The following is a 19,250-nucleotide window of genomic DNA, read 5'->3' on the forward strand; positions in this document are numbered from 1 at the left end:
ATCATCTCCCCCAATAGAGAGCTGGGACTGCCTTTGTCTTTCTCTGTATCCCCAGGGCCTGACAGATAGTGAATGATTCTCTCTTCCCCAGTCAGGAAGAAGCCTGATCCTGTTCCTATGGAATAATGTGAAATCAGAGTCTATTGTCAATTCATCCATCCTGCCTCCAATCTAGTTAGCATCTTTAAAGAATGTCACAAGAATCTTTGAAACAAACTTGATAGAAATATAACTTTCCCAGACCATCCTGAACTCTATATCAACCCTCATTGTCCATCCCCCAACTTCTGGGTATCTTTAAAAAACCTTTTCAGATATTGATTAGCATATCTGTAGGCAGGCCTGCAATTCAGTCTGGCTCCTGACCCCTCATAGTTCCTGCCTTTATTGCTCTGATCTCCCTTAGAAAGCCCCAAGGGTAAACTTTCCATAGAAAAGAGCTGCTTATGATGAGCTTTGCTAAGTTCTCTTCAGGACTATGCCCATTATGAGGTACTTTTTTCCCTCAAAATGCCTTCCCTTTAATAGTGCCTTAACTCTGGTCAGGCTAACTTGCCAGGTAATGGCTTTCTCCTATCTCATGGAATATTTTCTTTCTCCTGGTTAATTGTGAATTCCCCAGGGGAACGTGTATTTTTTACTTCCCAACTATAGGCTCTCTCAACCTTATGGTTAAATGTGAATATTTTCTATTCTTAGTGTCTATTTTATGTTTTCTTTTTGCCTACAAATCTCTTATATAAAGCTTTTTTGGAGTGGCAAAGAGAATGGCCATTGTATTTATCACATGGTTATTTGGAAGTAGAAACTATAAGAAACAAAACATCTTACCAAGAACTCCACTGACTTACTAATGAATGCGGGAAATATTTATTTTACATTCTTGCAAGAATGAGGCAGCATTGTATTTCCTATCCTGAAGCACAAGTCCTTCCCCAATTCCCCATTAATTGTATGTTACAAAAGTTACACAACATGAATCTCCACCCTGCATTACGTAGACAGTCCCTGCTTCCAAGGATCACCCATTCTAGAAGGGGGAAGCTAACTGAGGAGAGCTAATGGCAAAGAACAAAATTCTTTTCAAATCTCAGGTCACCATCCCTGATTATAAAAGCCAGTCCCTTGGTTCCAAGAAGCTTACATTCTTTTGTAGGAAGATAATTCCCCTCCTTTGACTATTCATTGATGTCCATGTGGGTTTCATTTTTCTAATTTAAATTTCATTTCTTCAATTTTATTTTCATAACTGTGGAAACCCAAGACACTCATCATTTCTCACAATATCTTCACCTCATCAATAGATGTGATTATGGGAGCCATCTGCCAGTGGCTGCTGGAGGTCTAACTCAGACCTGTAGAATGGATCTCTTCCTGTGAGAGGATGATGATGATACAAGGAGACAGTTAACTGCTGTTCTCTGATCTCCTTACTGAGAGGCAGTTATGTTGTCTGATCTCTCTCCTCTTCCCTCTGCCTCCAATTTATTTCATTCCCAGTCCACAAGCAACATGTGTGTCAGTAAAGGCTGCTCCTTCAGATGTTATGATTCACAGCTGTGGAGACTTTCAGAGAATTAACCTGTCCCTTCACTTAGGCCTTAACAAGTAGACACTTAATATATGCTATTGATTTTGCTATAAGCTTTGGAGATACCAAAAATAAACAAAAAGACAACAAAAAAACCCAACTCTTAAACCCTGCTTTCAGGGAGCTCTCATTTCCTCAGTGAAGATTACACATACTTAAAAAAATAGTTCACGTCCAACTATTTGTGATGTCATATGGAGTTTTCTTGGCAAAGATAATGGAGTAGGCTATCATTTCCAGAATCACACAACTAGTGTGATTTGAACTCAAGAAAATGAGTCTGCACCACCTACATACTCAAATAAATACATATGAAGACAGAAAGACCCTATTTGCCTCATCTGTAAAATAAGGGAGAAAAGGCAATTGGGATTAAGTGACAACACAGATAGGAAGTGTTGTGTCTGAGACCAGATTTGAACGCAGGTCCTGATTTCAGGGCTAGTGTTCTATCCCCTGTGCCGCCTAACTACCCCCACTAAAGATATTCTTGCTCTATAAATAATCTTTGTGACAAAAGCACCCTCATTCCCTTGTTAGTATATCCTTTCCTATCATGCAGTTGCTGACATAGACATAATTCACTCCCAAGTTTGTTCTTAACTGAGACCTTCCTTAACTCCTCCTTAACTCTCTAGACCCTGCTCTTACTTCCCCTCTCTCTTTGCTCCCTCTGACTTAAAAAAAATTTTAGATTATTTTATTTTTCCAAATACATGCAAAGATAGTTTTCAAATTTTTCTACTCCCTCTATCCCAAGACAGTAAGCAATCTGACATGTTATACATATGCAATTTTTCTGAACATTTCCATGTTCATCATGCTACTCAAGAATCAGCTCAAAAGGGGAAAAAAACAAAACAAAACAAAGAAACACAAAAAAAGAAAAACAAAGAAACAAACAACAAAAAGGTGAAGATACTATGCTTTGATAGTATTCAGTCTCCATAGTTCTCTCTCTACATGCTGATGGCACTTTTCATTTCAAGTTTATTGGAATTGCCTTGTATCACCTCATTGTTGAAGAGTGAATTCCATCACAGTTGGTCATCCCATAATTTTGTTGTTACTGTGCGCATCATTGTCTTGGTTCTGCTCATTTCACTTAACACCAGTTCATCTAAGTCTTTCCAGGCTTTTCTGAAATCAGCCTGTTATTTCTTATAGAACAATAATATCTCATTACATTCATATACCAGAATTTATTACATTCATATACCAGAATTTATTACATTCATATACCAGAATTGATGGATATGCACACAATTTCCAGTTCCCTGCAACTACAAAAAGTTGTCTGGAGAATGATGTTGATTTACTGCTTATTCCTCCATGTCAGCTTCTGGAAGTCCTTAATACTACCTACTGTCTTCTTGAGAGGAAAAATTCCTACATTGGTTTAGGCCATTTAAAACCCTTTGGCAATAGATACACTCCCTATTCTTTGAGATATCTAACAAGCCTGGTCCTTAGAAGCATAGGCAGTGAGTGCACTTTGAGATGTAATTCCCATGTGAGCTTCAAAGCATCTCTCACTAGCATATCATGGAACTGGAACCAAGAATATGTTCAAAATGCACTAACAAGCTAAGGCCTTCTTGATTTTCTTGACTAATTGTATCGGAGGGGGAAGGCAAGGTCTACTGTAAGCCTCCTGATGGATACTGAGAGCTTTATTTCCCCAACCAAACTGTTGCCATGGGAATACGTGGTCTTGTTGCTCCTTACATTATGTCTATTCTTTTCTGCCTTAAGTGCCTTTCTACAACCTTAGAAATATCAAAAGATCAGGAAAGAGAGTCAGCCAAAAATCCTAGAGTCAGAGTTTGTGATTTTTCCTACAGTCACTGAGAGTCAGCTCAGAAGTAGACTGATCTGAAACCAAGATGCCAGTTCCTGTAAAAAGGGATGCATCTACTGGCTTTGTGTTATTCAGAAGTGAATTCATTAACTGAATACAAAGTTTTTGGCCCTCCCTTTATACCAGAGAATTATGTTATTAAATGATAAAATATGTTGCTGTACATCTATTTTATGCACTTCTGAGTTTCTATTCTTTTCCTGTTATCATCTGGTTTGTGTTTGTCTGCAGCTTTCATAAAACTTCCTCCAAATTTCCATTTAACTTCATAGGCCAACCCATGATATAAAGAAACTATAATGGGGAGAGTCACAATGGGGAAGGGGTAACTGTAGATGCTTTGTAGAAATTGCTTTAAATTTGAGCCTACTCTTCCCAGAGACTGGGGGGGTTAGGGGAAAATGCAGCCTGAATCGTTAGGAAGAAATATTTTATAACTTCAGTTTTTGTAATTTTTTTCCCAGCAAATATACTGTTGTAAAACCTAATTGATGTTAATTGGTTATTTCAGGTTCTGAGGTATGCTGAATGATAAATCATAAAGAAAAGTTGTACAGTATGGCAGAAAGAGCATTTGATTTGAAAAATCAGAGATGGGGATTCAAATCTCAGTTTTGCTACATACTACTTGTGTATTATTGATTAAGCCATTTTTTTTCTCAGGGCTCCAGTTTTCTCATCATTGTACTGGATGACTTCAAAATCCTTTCCAGCTCTAAATCTAAAATGCTCTGAAACACTAGTTTCCATGTAAATATTGTTCATCATTATATTTGTAAATGAAATCTATTTGGTCCATCTCCGACAAGCATTGTTACCTCTCCATCAACAAATTACAATAAAAATTATTTGGGTGTTGCTCACAGACAACATTGTCTCTATTCACACTTGCTAATGGTATCACCCCAGGCAGAGTATGTTCCATATGAGTTCCAGACATAATAACAAACTTTCTGAAGATCTTACTTTCCTTAAGTCACTTATTGGACTGTATGTAATGTAATGTAATGTAATGTAATGTAATGTAATGTAAAATGAAGGGGTTTAATTAGACACCCTCGGCCATACCTTACAGTTTATTTCTTATCATGGTTTCATAACAGAGACTTAACTTTTACCATATTGGAATTGGCTCCAAGAAGGTAAAAGGTCTGACATTGTTTTCTAGGTCCTTAAACTCAGTAATCAAGGGAATGAAAAGTCATGATTCCAATTGTGTTATTAACCCCAGGCATATTCGGATTTAGAGGGTAGACTAGGGGTGATAGATGGGAGTTATATATAGTTATACTTTATGTATGTATGTATATATATGCATATATATATATATATATATATATTGATTTGGACTATAGGAATGTATGGATAGATAAGATAGAGTTAGACTCTGTCAGGAAAAACATAATAATAGATAGAACCCTAAACCTGGAATCAGAAAGACCTAACTTCAAATTCTGATTCAGAAATCTAATAGCTGTATCATCCTGTACAACTCACTTCATTTCTCTTAGTTCCAGTTTCTTCATTTGTAGAAAGGGGGAAATATTAACACCTATTTCAAGGGTTAATGTGAGGTTCAAATGAAGTAACACCTGAAAAATATTTTGCAAACATGACAGTATCAATGCCACATAACCTAGTGAACAAAATCTGGCCCTGAGATACTGAGTATACATGTACAAGAACAAATAAACAGAATTGCAGTAAAATAAACAAAGAAGCAAGCCTGGGGCAGTTAGGTAGCATAGTGGGTAGAACACTAGCCTGATATCTGGAGGATATAAGTTCAAATCCAGTCTCAGTTGCTTACTAGCTATTTTCTCTAGACAAATAACTTAACTCCAATTGCCTCCAAAAAAAATCCCGTAATTAGAACATGTTGCCATTTTGGTTTTTCCTTCATTAATTATGTTATGTTAGAAGTGGGAGGGATCTTAGAAATCACTGCCCCCCCCTTTGGTTTTGTTTGTTTTGTCTCATTTTTTTCGATGGTCCTTCCTTCCTCTATGCCTAGGATTGTGGGTAAATATGGGAAAAGTCCAGTTTAGTGTCACCATGAATTGCTCCATTTGGAGCAATTTTTAAATTTCCAAATAAAATCTCTCTCTCTCTTTACAGAAACAATTTTTCAACCCTTCATAATTTTATTATCTTCCTTCTACTAATTATTTCTTTTTTCATCCTTAATACAGCTTGTGTGTATATATATATATATATATATATATATATATATATATATGAATATAGCTTGTATATATGTATATGTATATATATACACACAAATACACATATGTGTAAAAATATATAATTTGTGCATGTATAAAATATATATGACATGTATTTATAAATATGTGTAAATACACACATACAGATAAATACAAAATAGATAATTTGTGTGTGTATATAATATACATATATATGTACATACCTGTGTGTGTACATGTGTGTGTATGAACCAGTACTGTCTTTTTGAATGGTCGACTCTTAGTACAGTGCCTGGCACACAGGGATTGATTTCACAAGCCAAAGACATCTTGCATAACTGAGCCTACTGTGACACTGATGAGACTCCTGAAGTACTTCAGGGAGATCTGGAGATTTTATTGTGATATATCCTGGTTATCTCTGGACATCTTAATATACACATTCCATACTAAATTTTCTATCCCCTTAGGTCATTGGGCAGGTTCATGGAATGAAGCTATCAGTAAAAGATACCCCAAATTAGATATCTGTATCCCTCAAATGGTGTCGCTCTAAAGTTTTCTATTTCAAAGTCTCTCTACTCACCAGGAAATTTGCAGTGGCCTAAGGGAAGGGTCTACCCTGTTCAGTGTTAAGCAAAGTCATAATCACCAGGTGTTTTTCATATGAACCTGGATTATGTCACAACTCAGCTCATTTGTAACTGAATGGCAACATTCAGAAAGATGGGTGCAAAAACCTACACATATATTACTAGTTATTTATAGCTTCATGGCCCAGGAGATCATCTGGGAACACATGTGGCCATCATGAAGTAACTTTTTTGAGCTCTTCTAGTGCTTCTAGACTGACTTCCCAAGCTCCTGTTTGAAAAGTAGACTACTGTTCTAATTTGTACAGGGAGAGCTGTATCCATCCTATCGACCAGCAAATTTGCTATCTATTTAGGATATGATCCTTGGCCGTTAAAAAATTCCTAATTAAATGTATCATGTCCCTTTTTTAAATTCTGCTTCATCATAAGGTATCTCTAACGTGCCTTGAGAAGCAATAGGAAACAGTGGAAAAAATGTTGTACTTAAGAATACCCAGGTTCAATCCTGAGCAAGTCATTCAACTTCCATGGGCTGCTACATACTCATCTATGAAACGAGGAAGTTGGACTGAATGGTCTCTAAGATCCATTCTAGCTTTAAGTCTATAATGCTTGGAAAATATATCATGAAATATTTAGTAGCATGTTTTACAGTAGCAAAAGCAAAGCAAAATAAAACCTATAAAGTGATTGCCCATAAATTGTTGAATAAGTGGTTGAACAAACAAGATAGAATATGTAAATGTAATAAAATATTGTACCATGCAGACATAAGAGAAGGATACACTCGGGAAAGTGTATAAGACTTGTATGAACTGATTCAAAGGAAGTGAAAACAAGCAAGAACATAATTCTTATAACAAACTACAAAAACAGCATTGAAAGTCAACTAAGCTCCTTTTGTTTGTAATATCCCATTTTGTCCCAAAAAAACCTGATGATGAAACTCTATTCCCACCTCACTAGAGAAGATAGGGATCATGCATTCAAACTAAGGTATATAGTAAGAGATGAGGTCATTTGGTCAGTTGGTTTTACTGAAATATTTTTCTTTGTTTCAAGGAAGAAAGAAGAGGAGAAATACTCTGGTGTAAAAATAAAAGACAATAATAAAACTCTTTTTATTAAAAGGAGGGGGAAAATTAATTGATTTGAAAGAAAAGAGACTTAGGAAGTTTGTGAAAAGAGATTAAGGAAGTTTGTTCCTCTTTCTCCTTCTTTCCTTCCTTTATTTCCTTCCTTCATTCCTCCCTCCTCTTTCTCTTCTTTTTTTCTTTCCTCCCTTATTTCTTCCTCATTCATTCCCTTCATTCTTACTTTATCCCTCTCTCCCTTTCTTCCTTTCCTTCCTTTTCATTCTTCTCTCTCTTTCTTCTCCCTCATTTTCTTCCTTCACTTCTCTCTTCTCCCCTCCCTCCCTGCTTTTTATCCTTCCTTCATCCCTTCTTTTCTTCTTTTCTTTCTTCCTTCCTTCCTGCTTTCCCTTATGACTTTTCCTGTATATTTTTCCTTCTCGACTTTCCTTTCCAGTCTTTACTTTACTTCTTATGTATGTATCTAGAGTGGGTAGAGAGTCCTCTTTCTTCCCCAGAATCTTATTCCTCCTTCCTTGGAGAAAGAGGGGAAGAATAAACAGATCTGAAAGCAGGCAATGGCTCCTCTGTGACCCGTGTGAAGAACCATTTCACAGCCTTTCGTTTCTTTTTATTGACATTAGCAGCTGCAGAAGCTCTGGGGCCCTGGATGAGTGAGCTTTTGATAGGTTTTTCAGTATTCTGGAGCTTGACAAAAGAACAGCTTGCAGGACCCATATTTCCATAGCGCCATCATTTCTTGACCAGACCTTTTGTGATGCTGAATGTCTGCTGGGACGAGACTTGAAGCCAAATGCCTGGATCATTTCCAGCCAGCTTAGGCAGCCAGATCTGGCAGCAGTGAAGTGTATGATGACAGCCTCTCTCCTCCAGCCCTCCTGTACCAATAATGTGCTGATTGATGCTTCTTTCTCCTGGACAGCCTGGAGTGGGAGCCCAAGGGAGCTATCTTCAGAATTCTGGGACTGTAAACCTGGTACAGAGTCCAAGCAGCAGGAGGGCTCCTTCAGAAATGCTGATTATTCAGAGCTGTTATGAACTACTTTTCCAGGATGTCTGAGAAATCCACAGCAAAGGGGCAATGAGAGGCATGATGGTTGGTGGGAAAGATGACAAGGTTTGGTGGAAAGAAGGCCCAATCTGGGATCGGGTAACAGATCAGAGACACAGGTTTTAGACTCTGTGTGACAGAGTGCTTAAACTTTCTGGGCCACAGTTGCCCAACTTGTAAAATGATTCCTGGAGTATCAGGCAGTTATAAAGAAAAAAAATGATTCCCACACATCAGTTATTTCTTGGTATGAAACTGAATGAAGTCTAGGAAGGAATAAGGGGACGCCAGAGATTCATCAAGAACAGGTCATGTCATGTCAGGCAAATCTCATTTTCTTCTTTGACAGAGTCTGGTAAGACTGATGAGTCAGAGGAGTCACATAAATACATACCCAGAAATATATATATATATATTTATATACATTATGATTATTTAGATATATATGGACATGTGTATAATATATTTCATATATATGTGTGTTGTTTAGTAGTTGTTTTTCAGTGTGTCTTACTCTGTGACCCACTTTGGGATTTTTTTTGGCAAAGATATTAGTGTTTTGCCATTTCCTTTTCCAACTTATTTGCAGATAAGGAAACTGAAGTTAATTTGTCACAGAACTAATGAATGTCTCATGCTGGATTTGAAATTAAGAAGATGAGTCTTCTTGTTTCCAGATCTGGCCCTCCATCTTTTGGGCTACTTGGCTCCATCTAGGTAGAGCATATAGATAAAATTCTTGGTTAAATTTTAGGCATTCCCCTCATTAATATATATGCCTATGTATAACATTTATATATAAGACATATAATTTGTAAACATAAATATGATTATATACACATATATATGTATATACACATATGTTCCTACTTCCTCAGAGAGATGGGGTGGTCTAAGTGCAGAAGGAGATATGCAATGTCAGGTGAGGCTACCATGTTAGTTGGTTTCACTTAAAAGTTTACAGAAAGAGTGAGAGAGAATTGTGAGTATAATTTACCTGAAATTTAGTGAGTTATTATCTAACGATCTCTGTCTCATACATATTATATATATATACATACACATATACATTTCTATACACATATATGCATATATATACATACATGCATATTCTTCTGATCTCTCATAACTAATGATAGATTTATTAGTCTAATAACTCTATCAAGATAGAGACAAATAAATAGACGGAGTTATACAGACACAAAAACATGTATATATAACACACACACACAAATATAAATTCATACAGAATAAAAAGAAAAAATACAAAGAGAATAAATACAATAAATATAAAATAAGCACAATAATATGAAATACTCTTGGATTCTTCCACAGAACTATTCTAGAACATCTTGCCCAGAGCTGGACCTCCACCTCACCTCTGAGGAACCAGATGTAAATTATGTCACTGGACCAAGGTCACCTTTATGTGTTGTCTTTCTTTTTGAGTTATGTGACGCAGTGAATAGAACATCAAGAAGATGCATCATCCTGATTTCAAATTTGACCTTAAACACTTACTAGCTATGTGACCCTGGGCAAGTCATTTTATCCTTAGTTTCTTCATCTATAAAATGACCCCAAGAAGGAAATCTTAAACAATTCCAGACTCTTTGCTAAGAAAATCCCAAATGGGGTCATAAAAAGTCAGACAAAACTAAAAAAACAACTAAACAACAAATTTGTAAGGGCAAGGATGGTCTTGCTTGTTTGTATTTATATCCTCAGCACTTAGCACAGTTGCTGGAACACAATGTGATCTATCTATCTATCCCTCCTTTAATAAATCTCTCTCTCTGCCTATCCAATCATCTATGATTCCCCTCATCTATCACTTTGCCAACCCTAACAAAAATAATACATATACATACAAATATACATATACACACATATTTATGGAGGGAGGGAATGACACACACAGAGACAAAGAGAGAATTAATTGAGCAAAGAATTACCAAATCTTCCTGCATTTCTTATGGATAGATTGAAGAGATGTGGACTAAATGTGGACTAAACTGGTTCAGGATATTTCAGGATTCAGAACTGGCTGAATGTATCAATCCAAAGAACTGACTTAAAGGTTGACTATATCTGTGAAAGGCAGTACCCAAGAAAATTCCCCAGGGAGTATACTATCTAATATTGTAATCAATTACTTGGATAGTGTTCTAGATTGCATGCCAATCAAATTTTCAGATAACCCAGAGATGGATGAGATAGTTGCCTCACTGAATGATGGAGTCATAATCTAAAAATATTTTGGTAGGCTAGAACATTGGGTTGACTCTAATATGATGATATTGAATGAGGACAACTACAAAGTTTTAATTGGAGGTTTTTAAAATCACCTTCACGAGTACAAGATGAAGAAGGTATAGTTAAACATGAAACTTGAATGACTAAAAACAATTGCAGGGGGGGCAGTGTTTTATGTACTATTTGTTCGATATAAGTCAACAATGTAATTTATACATGGCAACCAAGAAAGGTAACGAATGTCATTTATTGAGCATTTATATTTCAGAAATTAGCAAATGCTACAAATCAGGGCTTGATTAATTGTTTTGTTGACTGTCTAGATTTTAAAAAAGGATGGGTAAAATGTTAATAATGCAACTTAACTTAAATGTGTGTGTGTGTGTGTGTGTGTGTGTGTGTGTGTGCGTGTGTGTGTGTGTGTGTATGTGTGTTGAGAGCTGGTTGTTAAACATTTACCAGCATATTCCTGGGAAAAGGGCCTTGAATATTTGAGTGGATGTTGGAATGCATGAGATCTATTTTAAGCACCTGAAGGATTATTGTGTAGAAGAAAGATTTAGGTTTATTCAATTGGGCCTGGTGGAAGAATTAGGAATATATAAATTAACAAAGATACTCGTTTAAGCTCAATAGAATTATATATATATGTGAGTTGTTGTTTATTATTATTACCAACCAAAGTCATACAATTATGATATTGACTTAATATGATAAAGTAATCTCCACTAATGTGGTAATGGAGGTATTGCCCCTCCCTTCTTAAGCACCACATGTCTGCAGCAGACAGGAGGGAAAAAATATGCTTTGACATGCAGAACTCTGTGGTGCCTCTTGAATTACATAGTTCCTGTATAAAATAATAACTCATTTCTATAAATACTTTTCTTACAATAAACTTATGAGGTTGGTAATTTTGTACTTATTTTCCAAAGCTTCAGAAATGAGAAACAGACTTAGAAAGTTAAGTGACTTGCCTAAAGTCACCACTGGAAATGGGCAGATTTGGAATTAGGACCCTATTCTCCTGACTGCCAGCTCAGTACTGTTTCCACACTCTATCCTACCTTGTGAAACCAGAATAGTGTTGGACCTTTATGGAAACAAATAGCCGGAATCACATGTGGAACGCAAAAGGTCATAGAAAGGATCTTTAGAAATCATTTAGTCTAGCATTCTCATTTTACAAATAAGGAGGGTGAAACCTCAAAGTGTAGTGACGGCAAACGATCAATGGCAAGAGGCAAAGCCAAGATTCAAATTCACTTCTACTTCTCTTCACTTTCTCTTCTCTCAGGGACATTTACTGCCATTCTCCTGGCATCCACAGAAGGATAACTGGTGAACTGGAATGAGTCATCCGTGTGCCCAAGTCCAGGCTTGAAAATGTGTCCCAATACATTTGAAAATTGTGTTTACTATGTAATACAGTAGAGTGGGAAAAAAATTGATCTTGGGACCCAGAAGCTTCTGGAATTATGTTTTGATTCTATCTATGCTCCTTTGAGCCTCGTATGTAATGTGAGATAGATAATAGAGATAAAAATACTTGCCCAATCCATCAATTGTGGGTGTTGTAAGAAAAGCACTTAACTTAAACTTAAAATTCCTCACCAATGTGAATAATTATCATCAGCATCAACATCATTACCCACAAAGGATTTTGAGCTTTTACTATAACATTTACAACCTGATTTATCACTAATTATAAATATTGTTATTATTATATTCCTAATGGTTGCAAAGTATATTACATAACCATGTTAATTGATACTTGCAACAACTCCAAACAGAAAGTAATATAGGTATTATAATCCCCATTTTACAGATGAGAGAAATAGAGACTAAAGAGAGTTTAAGTGATTTGTTCAAGTTCACACAACTAGTCACTATTAAGATTAAATCCAGTTTTCTCCTAATGCTAAGTCCAATATTCCTGCCTATGAACCACAAAGAGTAGAATTTTCTGGCATTAAAACATAATAAAAATCATAAACTTATATAGCACCTTAGGGTTTAGCAAATTAATTTACATCATACTGCAAAGTAAAATCTGTAATGCAAAAACCATAATATCAGGAAAATCAAAAGATCAAAAGATCTTTTCATTGTAAGTCACATAAGAATGCCACCAACAGAGGACTAGGAAAGAGACAGAGCTATTTTGTCTAGTCTATAGTCTAGATCAAGGATCCTCAAACTATGCCCCCCCCCCCAGCCAGATGCGGCCCTCTGAGGATGTTTATGCAGCCCGCCGGGGTTATGGAAAAATCAGACCCGAAGTGACATTTGACCTAAACCCGCATTTCTGAGGGACAGTAAACTGGCCCCCTATTAAAAAAGTTTGAGGACCACTGGTCTAGATGAACAAGGGCATGCTGTGTTGCGTTCTGGAAGATAATGGAGATCTGGTTTAGAAGCTGGTGTCCACTAGATTTGCTTTGAGAAATGAGAACTGGGTCAGGGACAGAGATGGTTGAGACCTTGAAGATAATGAGAAGCCTGACACTATCACTATTGGTTTTTTATACTATCAAGACTCCAGGCTTTCATGCAAAAATGATTCTGAAGATCAAAGATGTAATGTCCTACTATGCTAGACAGTGGATCTCAAAAGTCTATTATATTCCATTAATAGATATTCAAGTAAAATGTTAAAGCCAATGAAAAGTTCAGGACTCTCTGGGTAAGAAGAACCATCCATCTTTGGGCTGTATTGTCAATGTCAATATAGCCATGAATATCAAGATCATTATGGAAGTTGTTGTCACCAGGAATGTGGATGCTTTGGTTTTGAAAGGTCCAGATATAGTGAATATTTCTGGAGTACCAGCACTGACAGGGGCCCATTTTCAGTCTATTTGAAGCAATAGCAGAACACTACAAGATATGATACCTAGAGAGCAAAACTTAAATATCTACATATCCTATGCAGGAATTTAAAAGAAGGTCATTAATATATAAAGTATATAATAGGTGCTTAATTCTTTCCTTCCCTATTTCCTGTAGATAATTGGACTTTGAACAAGAAAACTTAAGTGGACAATTCAATATGCCAGGGGGTTAAGATGCTTTGGGCTGTCCACAATACATTCAATGATTTTAAATAATGAACTGATAGAAGACATACTATTAGATTTTTAAGGCAAAGGAGAAAATTCCAGTTATTATCTGCCCACTTGTATTCTACCAGTTTGCCTGCATGTGCCTGACACTCTTCAAAGGTTTTTGGAAAAGAAAGGTTAGAGACATGAACTACTTGGAAATGTGGTTGAAGGACCTTACTATTGTTCATTAGACAATGAAAGAAACACAAGGAAATTGGCCAGAGGAAACTGTTCCAAAATCATCAATGGGCAAGTCTTTGAAGCCGATACTTTGTTCAATCATGAAGGTCACATTATTTCAACAAGATGAGTGAAGGTTACATTATTTCAACAAGACGAGTGCACGCTAAGATGACAGGAACAAATAATGAATGTTGGAGGGGCTGTGGGAAAACTGGGACACTGATGCATTGTTGGTGGAACTGTGAAAGAATCCAACCATTCTGGAGAGCAATTTGGAACTATTCCCAAAAAGTTATCAAACTGTGTATACCCTTTGATCCAGCAGTGCTACTACTGGGCTTATATCCCAAGGAAATACTAAAGAAGGGAAAGGGACCTGTACGTGCCAAAATGTTTGTGGCAGCTCTTTTTGTGGTGGCCAGAAACTGAAAAATGAATGGATCCCATCAATTGGAGAATGGTTGGGTAAATTATGGTATATGAATGTTATGGAATATTATTGTTCTGTAAGAAATGATCAACAGGAGGAATACAGAGAGGCTTGGAGAGACTTACATCAACTGATGCTGAGTGAAATGAGCAGAACTAAGAAATCATTATACACTTCAACAATAATACTATATGAGGATATATTCTGATGGAAGTGGATATCTTCAACATAGAGAAGAGCTAATCCAATTCCAATTGATCAATGATGGACAGAATCAGCTACATCCAGAAAAGGAACACTGGGAAATGAGTGTAAACTGTTTGTGTTTTTTGTTTTTCTCCCCAGATTATTTTTACCTTCTGAATCCAATTCTTCATTTGCAACAACAACAATAAAATTCGGTTCTGCACATATATATTGTACCTAGGATATACTATAACATATTTAATATGTGTGGGAATGTCTGCCATCTAGGGGAGAGGGTGGACGGAAGGAGGGGAAAAATTTGGAACAGAAGGGAGTACAAGGGATAATGTTGTAAAAAATCACCTATGCATATGTACTGTCAAAAAATGTTATAATTATAAAATTAATTAAAAAAAAAAAAAGAGGAGGGCACACTGAGCCAAGGGAGATAGAACTGCACATTTAAAGAGAGTCTTTGAGATCACTGGACTTCTCTAGCATTTGGTAGCTATTAGTAGAAATTTGTTAAATATTGTGCTACTGTTGCATCCCAGATGATCTCATTTGTGTCCATATGGTTGATATGGTCAAAGGTCTCAAGAAGTCACTAACTTCATCTTTCTTGCTGGTTCTGCTTGGTGCCTTGTTCTCAGTTTTGACAGGCTCTCCCCATTACTCCATCAGCTGGTAAATGACTATAGTCAAAAGTGTCCTCTATCTAGTGACCCACGTTCTGGCAATGAAAGTTTTTAAATTTATCCAGTCCATCTAGATGATAGACACATGGTCTGGTACCCGTACCAGCATCTGAAGGCCTTCAATCTTGGTAGAATCTGTTAGAACTTTTGCTCTACCATCAAAGTTCCAGGGTCATACTTCCATGTTACCAAAAGGCCTCAGAGAAAGACTTTAGTGAATGGTTTTGAAAAGCACTTTTAGTGTAATGCTTGGCTTCCCCTAAGAAACTCGGAACCTTACTTCACCAGGTATAGTGGTGAACCTCTGGGTTCAGTATTTCAGAGTTGGGTTAACTTCACAATCTGAGACTAGGAATCTTTAAGAAAACCTCTTGTTCTCACTTTGATTCTGTGACAGTATTCTAATAATTTCCCAATAACCATGGCAGGGTTAGAAGAGGGAATTGTAGGCACAGGAAGAGAATTAACTGTTCATAATCCCTGCTTTACATTCTTTCCTTTAATATATGAGGAAGTTCAGGCACCCATCATTCTTATCTATCTTTCTCCCAATCCTCCCCCTTGTCTATATAATCTTATGTGAATTTGCAAAGGCCATCCTGATCTGACCATTTGTCCACATTTATTTACAGGAATAACCTGGCTTCCTTCAAGTGAATCAGTCAATCAAGCAATTAATAAACTTTAGGCATCTACTATGTGCCAGACACTCTTCTAATTGCTGAAGATACAAAAAGAGGTATAAGACAGTTCCTTCCTATATGGGAGAAGTGGCAATAAGCAAACAAAATATACAGAACAAACAATATAATGAATAAATAGGAAATAGCGAATAGAGAGAAGGCATTGAAATTGAGATGAGAAAGATGTCTCATTTAAATTCTCACCTTCTTCAAGAAGAAGCCTTTCCCAATCCTTTTCCTTCCTCAATCTCAGGGCCTTCCTCTGAGATTATTTCTAATTTATCCTGAATATATCATATTTGCATGTCATATGTCTCATAAAAATACAAAGCTCCTCAAGTAAAGAAATTTTTTTCCCTTTTTTCCTATTACTAGCATTTAGCACAGTGCAGAGCACATGATAGGAGGTTAATACATGCTTGTTGACTTCGAGGGTTCACTGCCTTCTCCAAGACAACTCTTGACTATACAAGTTTTCTAATATTATACTGAGCTTGTTTCATTTTGGTGCTGAAAATAAGGTGTAGCTTAGAATTGGGGGCACTTACTTCAAAGAGTCAAGAGCATTACTGACTGCATTGGCGAATTGCGTATCCGTTGGGACATCTTTATATTCTATACAGTAAGAAGGTCTGACGCCAAGGATTTCAACCTCACAGCCTAAGAAGAAAAAAAAAAAAAAAAAGCATGATTACTTTCTTTAACTCCAGTCAGCTGGATTAATATTTAACAAGGGCTCTGACTACCTTAAAATTAAAACCACATTAATTTTCTCAAAATGAACAGGCAGGGGGCAGACAGGTAGAGCAGTGGATAGAGCACTGGTTCTGCAATCAGGAGGACCTGAGTTCAAATCCAATTTCACTTAATAATTGTGTGTCCCTTTGGCAAGTAAATCACTTAACCCCAATTGCCTCCAAAAAACAACAACAAAACCAGGAAGTAGGAGGGTATTATAAAAGAACATTAGACTAGGTTACCCTCCCATTAATTGTTCTTATGACTCTATTTTGGGATAATATCCAGTATTTAGGAACCTACTTGGCAATGTTGTCATTTTTTACTGTTGAGCTTACTAGCTATAGGAGTGGTGTGTGTGTGTATGGGTGTGTATATGTATAAAAGAGGGGTTTAATGAATTATTGGTAAAAAGATACAGAGTCCATATTGGTGCCACTGATTGGATTGAGAAAGCAGGATAGGCTTTTCTTAATTTGTTTTAGGGGCAGCTAGGTGGCGCAGTGGATAGAGCACCAGCCCTGAACTCAGGAGGACCCGAGTTCAAATCTGGTCTCAGACACTTAACAAACACTTCCTAGCTGTGTGACCCTGGGCAAGTCACTTAACCCCAGCCTCAGAAAATAAATAAATAAATAAATAAATAAGCAAATAAATAAGCAAATAAATAAGCAAATAAATAAATGAATGAATAAATGAATAAATTAATTAATAAAAGATAAATTGTTTTTAAAAAATATTTATTTAGTATTTTATTTTCACCAATCACATATACAAACAATTCCTAACATTCTTTTTTATTTTGAATTCCAGATTCTCTCCTTCTCCCCTTCTCATCTACCCTCATTGAGAAGGCAAGCAATTTGATATAGGTTATACCTAAGCAGTCATACAAAATATATTTCCATTTTTGTCATATTGTAAAAGAAAACACAGACCAAAAACAAGATTTACGTTCAGATGATTTTGTTATTTTTTTTCCTTTGGGGATGGATGGCATTTTTCAGAATTTTTTTGGATCATTGAATTTCTGAGAATAGCTAAATCATCTACAGTTGATCATGTAATATTGTTGTCACTATGTACAATGTTCTAGTTATACTCATTTCATGTTGCATCAGCCCATACAAGTCTTTTCAAGTTTTTTCTGAGACATTTCTGTTTATCATTTCTTATAATAGTATTCCATCAACTTGGAGAGACTTACATCAACTGATGCTGAGTGAAATGAGCAGAACTAGGGGATCATTATACACTTCAACAATGATACTGTACGAGGATGTATTCTGATGGAAGTGGATATCTTCAACATAGAGAAGAACTAATCCAATTCCAATTGATCAATGATGGACAGAATCAGCTACATCCAGAAAAAAAACACTGGGAAATGAGTGTAAACTGTGAGCATTATTTTTGTTTTTGTTTTTGTTTTGTTTCTCTTCCCAGATTATTTTTACCTTGTGAATACAATCCTTCCTTTGCAACAACAACAACAACAAAATTCGGTTCTGCACATATATATTGTACCTAGGATATACTATAAGATATTTAATATGTATGGGAATGCCTGCCATCCAGGGGAGGGGGTGGAAGGAAGGAAGGGAAAAAGTCGGAACAGAAGGGAGTACAAGGGATAATGTTGTAAAAAAAAAAAAAAAAATTACCTATGCATATGTACTGCTAAAGAAAATGTTATAATTATAAAAATTAATTTAAAAATGCTTAATAAAAAATAAATTTAAAAAGAAGAAAAAAAATAGTATTCCATCAAAATTATATTCCATGAAGGAAGGAATTTATGACCAAAGAAGAATTGGAACTCATTACTGAACACCAAATAGATAATTTTGATTATATTAAGTTAAAAAAATTTTTTGTAAAAACAAAACAAATGCAGACAAGATTAGAAGGAAAACAGTAAATATAAAAATGTAAGGGTTCTGATGTATTTTAGAAATGTGGCCTTTGTCAGCATTGGAGTAGTCTACACAGGATCCTGATGTGATAGACCTTCCAATTTTCTAAATTGTTTTGAGATGGAAAATTGCCTCACCCTGTTCTTTATGAGTTCTGCCATCCCATAATTCATTTCAAGGAATTATGTAAAAGTTTTCAGCGAGAAATTTGGGAAAGCTCAGGGAGTCCTTGCCTTTTCTTTGCCATCTTAGGCTTCAATTTATACAATTCAAGAATGCATTAGCAGTTTTGGTTCCTATTTCACAATGTTGATGCATGCAGTTTGTAATCTATAAAACCATCCAGGTGTTTTTCCTATAAACTATCTAAGTATGCCTTCTCTAGCTTAATCTTATAAAGTTCCTTTTTTATAAATTTAAAACTGATTTAAAATTTATTAAAATATTAAAAATTTTAAATTTAAAGTTTGTCTCATATTTATTTCATTTTATTGGATTCAGGCCAGGATGTGGTTTTGTTTGTTTCTTTTGGAGTTTGCCTCTTTAATCCCACATTTGCTACTTCTTCATAGTTTTGTGTCACCTGCAAATTTAATAAAGCTACAACTGTGGACCCTAATCACTTATAAAAATGTTAAAAATTCCTTAAACATATC

The 19,250-nt window shown here is 35.9% G+C and overlaps 1 protein-coding gene across 2 annotated transcripts in view; it reads right to left on the reverse strand.

Annotated features, from left to right (window-relative positions):
* ENPP6 (ectonucleotide pyrophosphatase/phosphodiesterase 6) overlaps positions 1–19,250 on the reverse strand; it is a 133,162-nt gene that overhangs the window by 42,708 nt on the left and 71,204 nt on the right. For both annotated transcript variants that reach the window (XM_074275047.1, XM_074275046.1), the window contains exon 3: positions 16,489–16,600. In XM_074275047.1, coding sequence (XP_074131148.1) covers positions 16,489–16,600 — 112 coding nt within the window. The remainder of the gene's footprint in view (positions 1–16,488; positions 16,601–19,250) is intronic.

Source organism: Sminthopsis crassicaudata, chromosome 6, assembly GCF_048593235.1.
Source record: "Sminthopsis crassicaudata isolate SCR6 chromosome 6, ASM4859323v1, whole genome shotgun sequence".
NCBI classification, from domain to species: domain Eukaryota; kingdom Metazoa; phylum Chordata; class Mammalia; order Dasyuromorphia; family Dasyuridae; genus Sminthopsis; species Sminthopsis crassicaudata.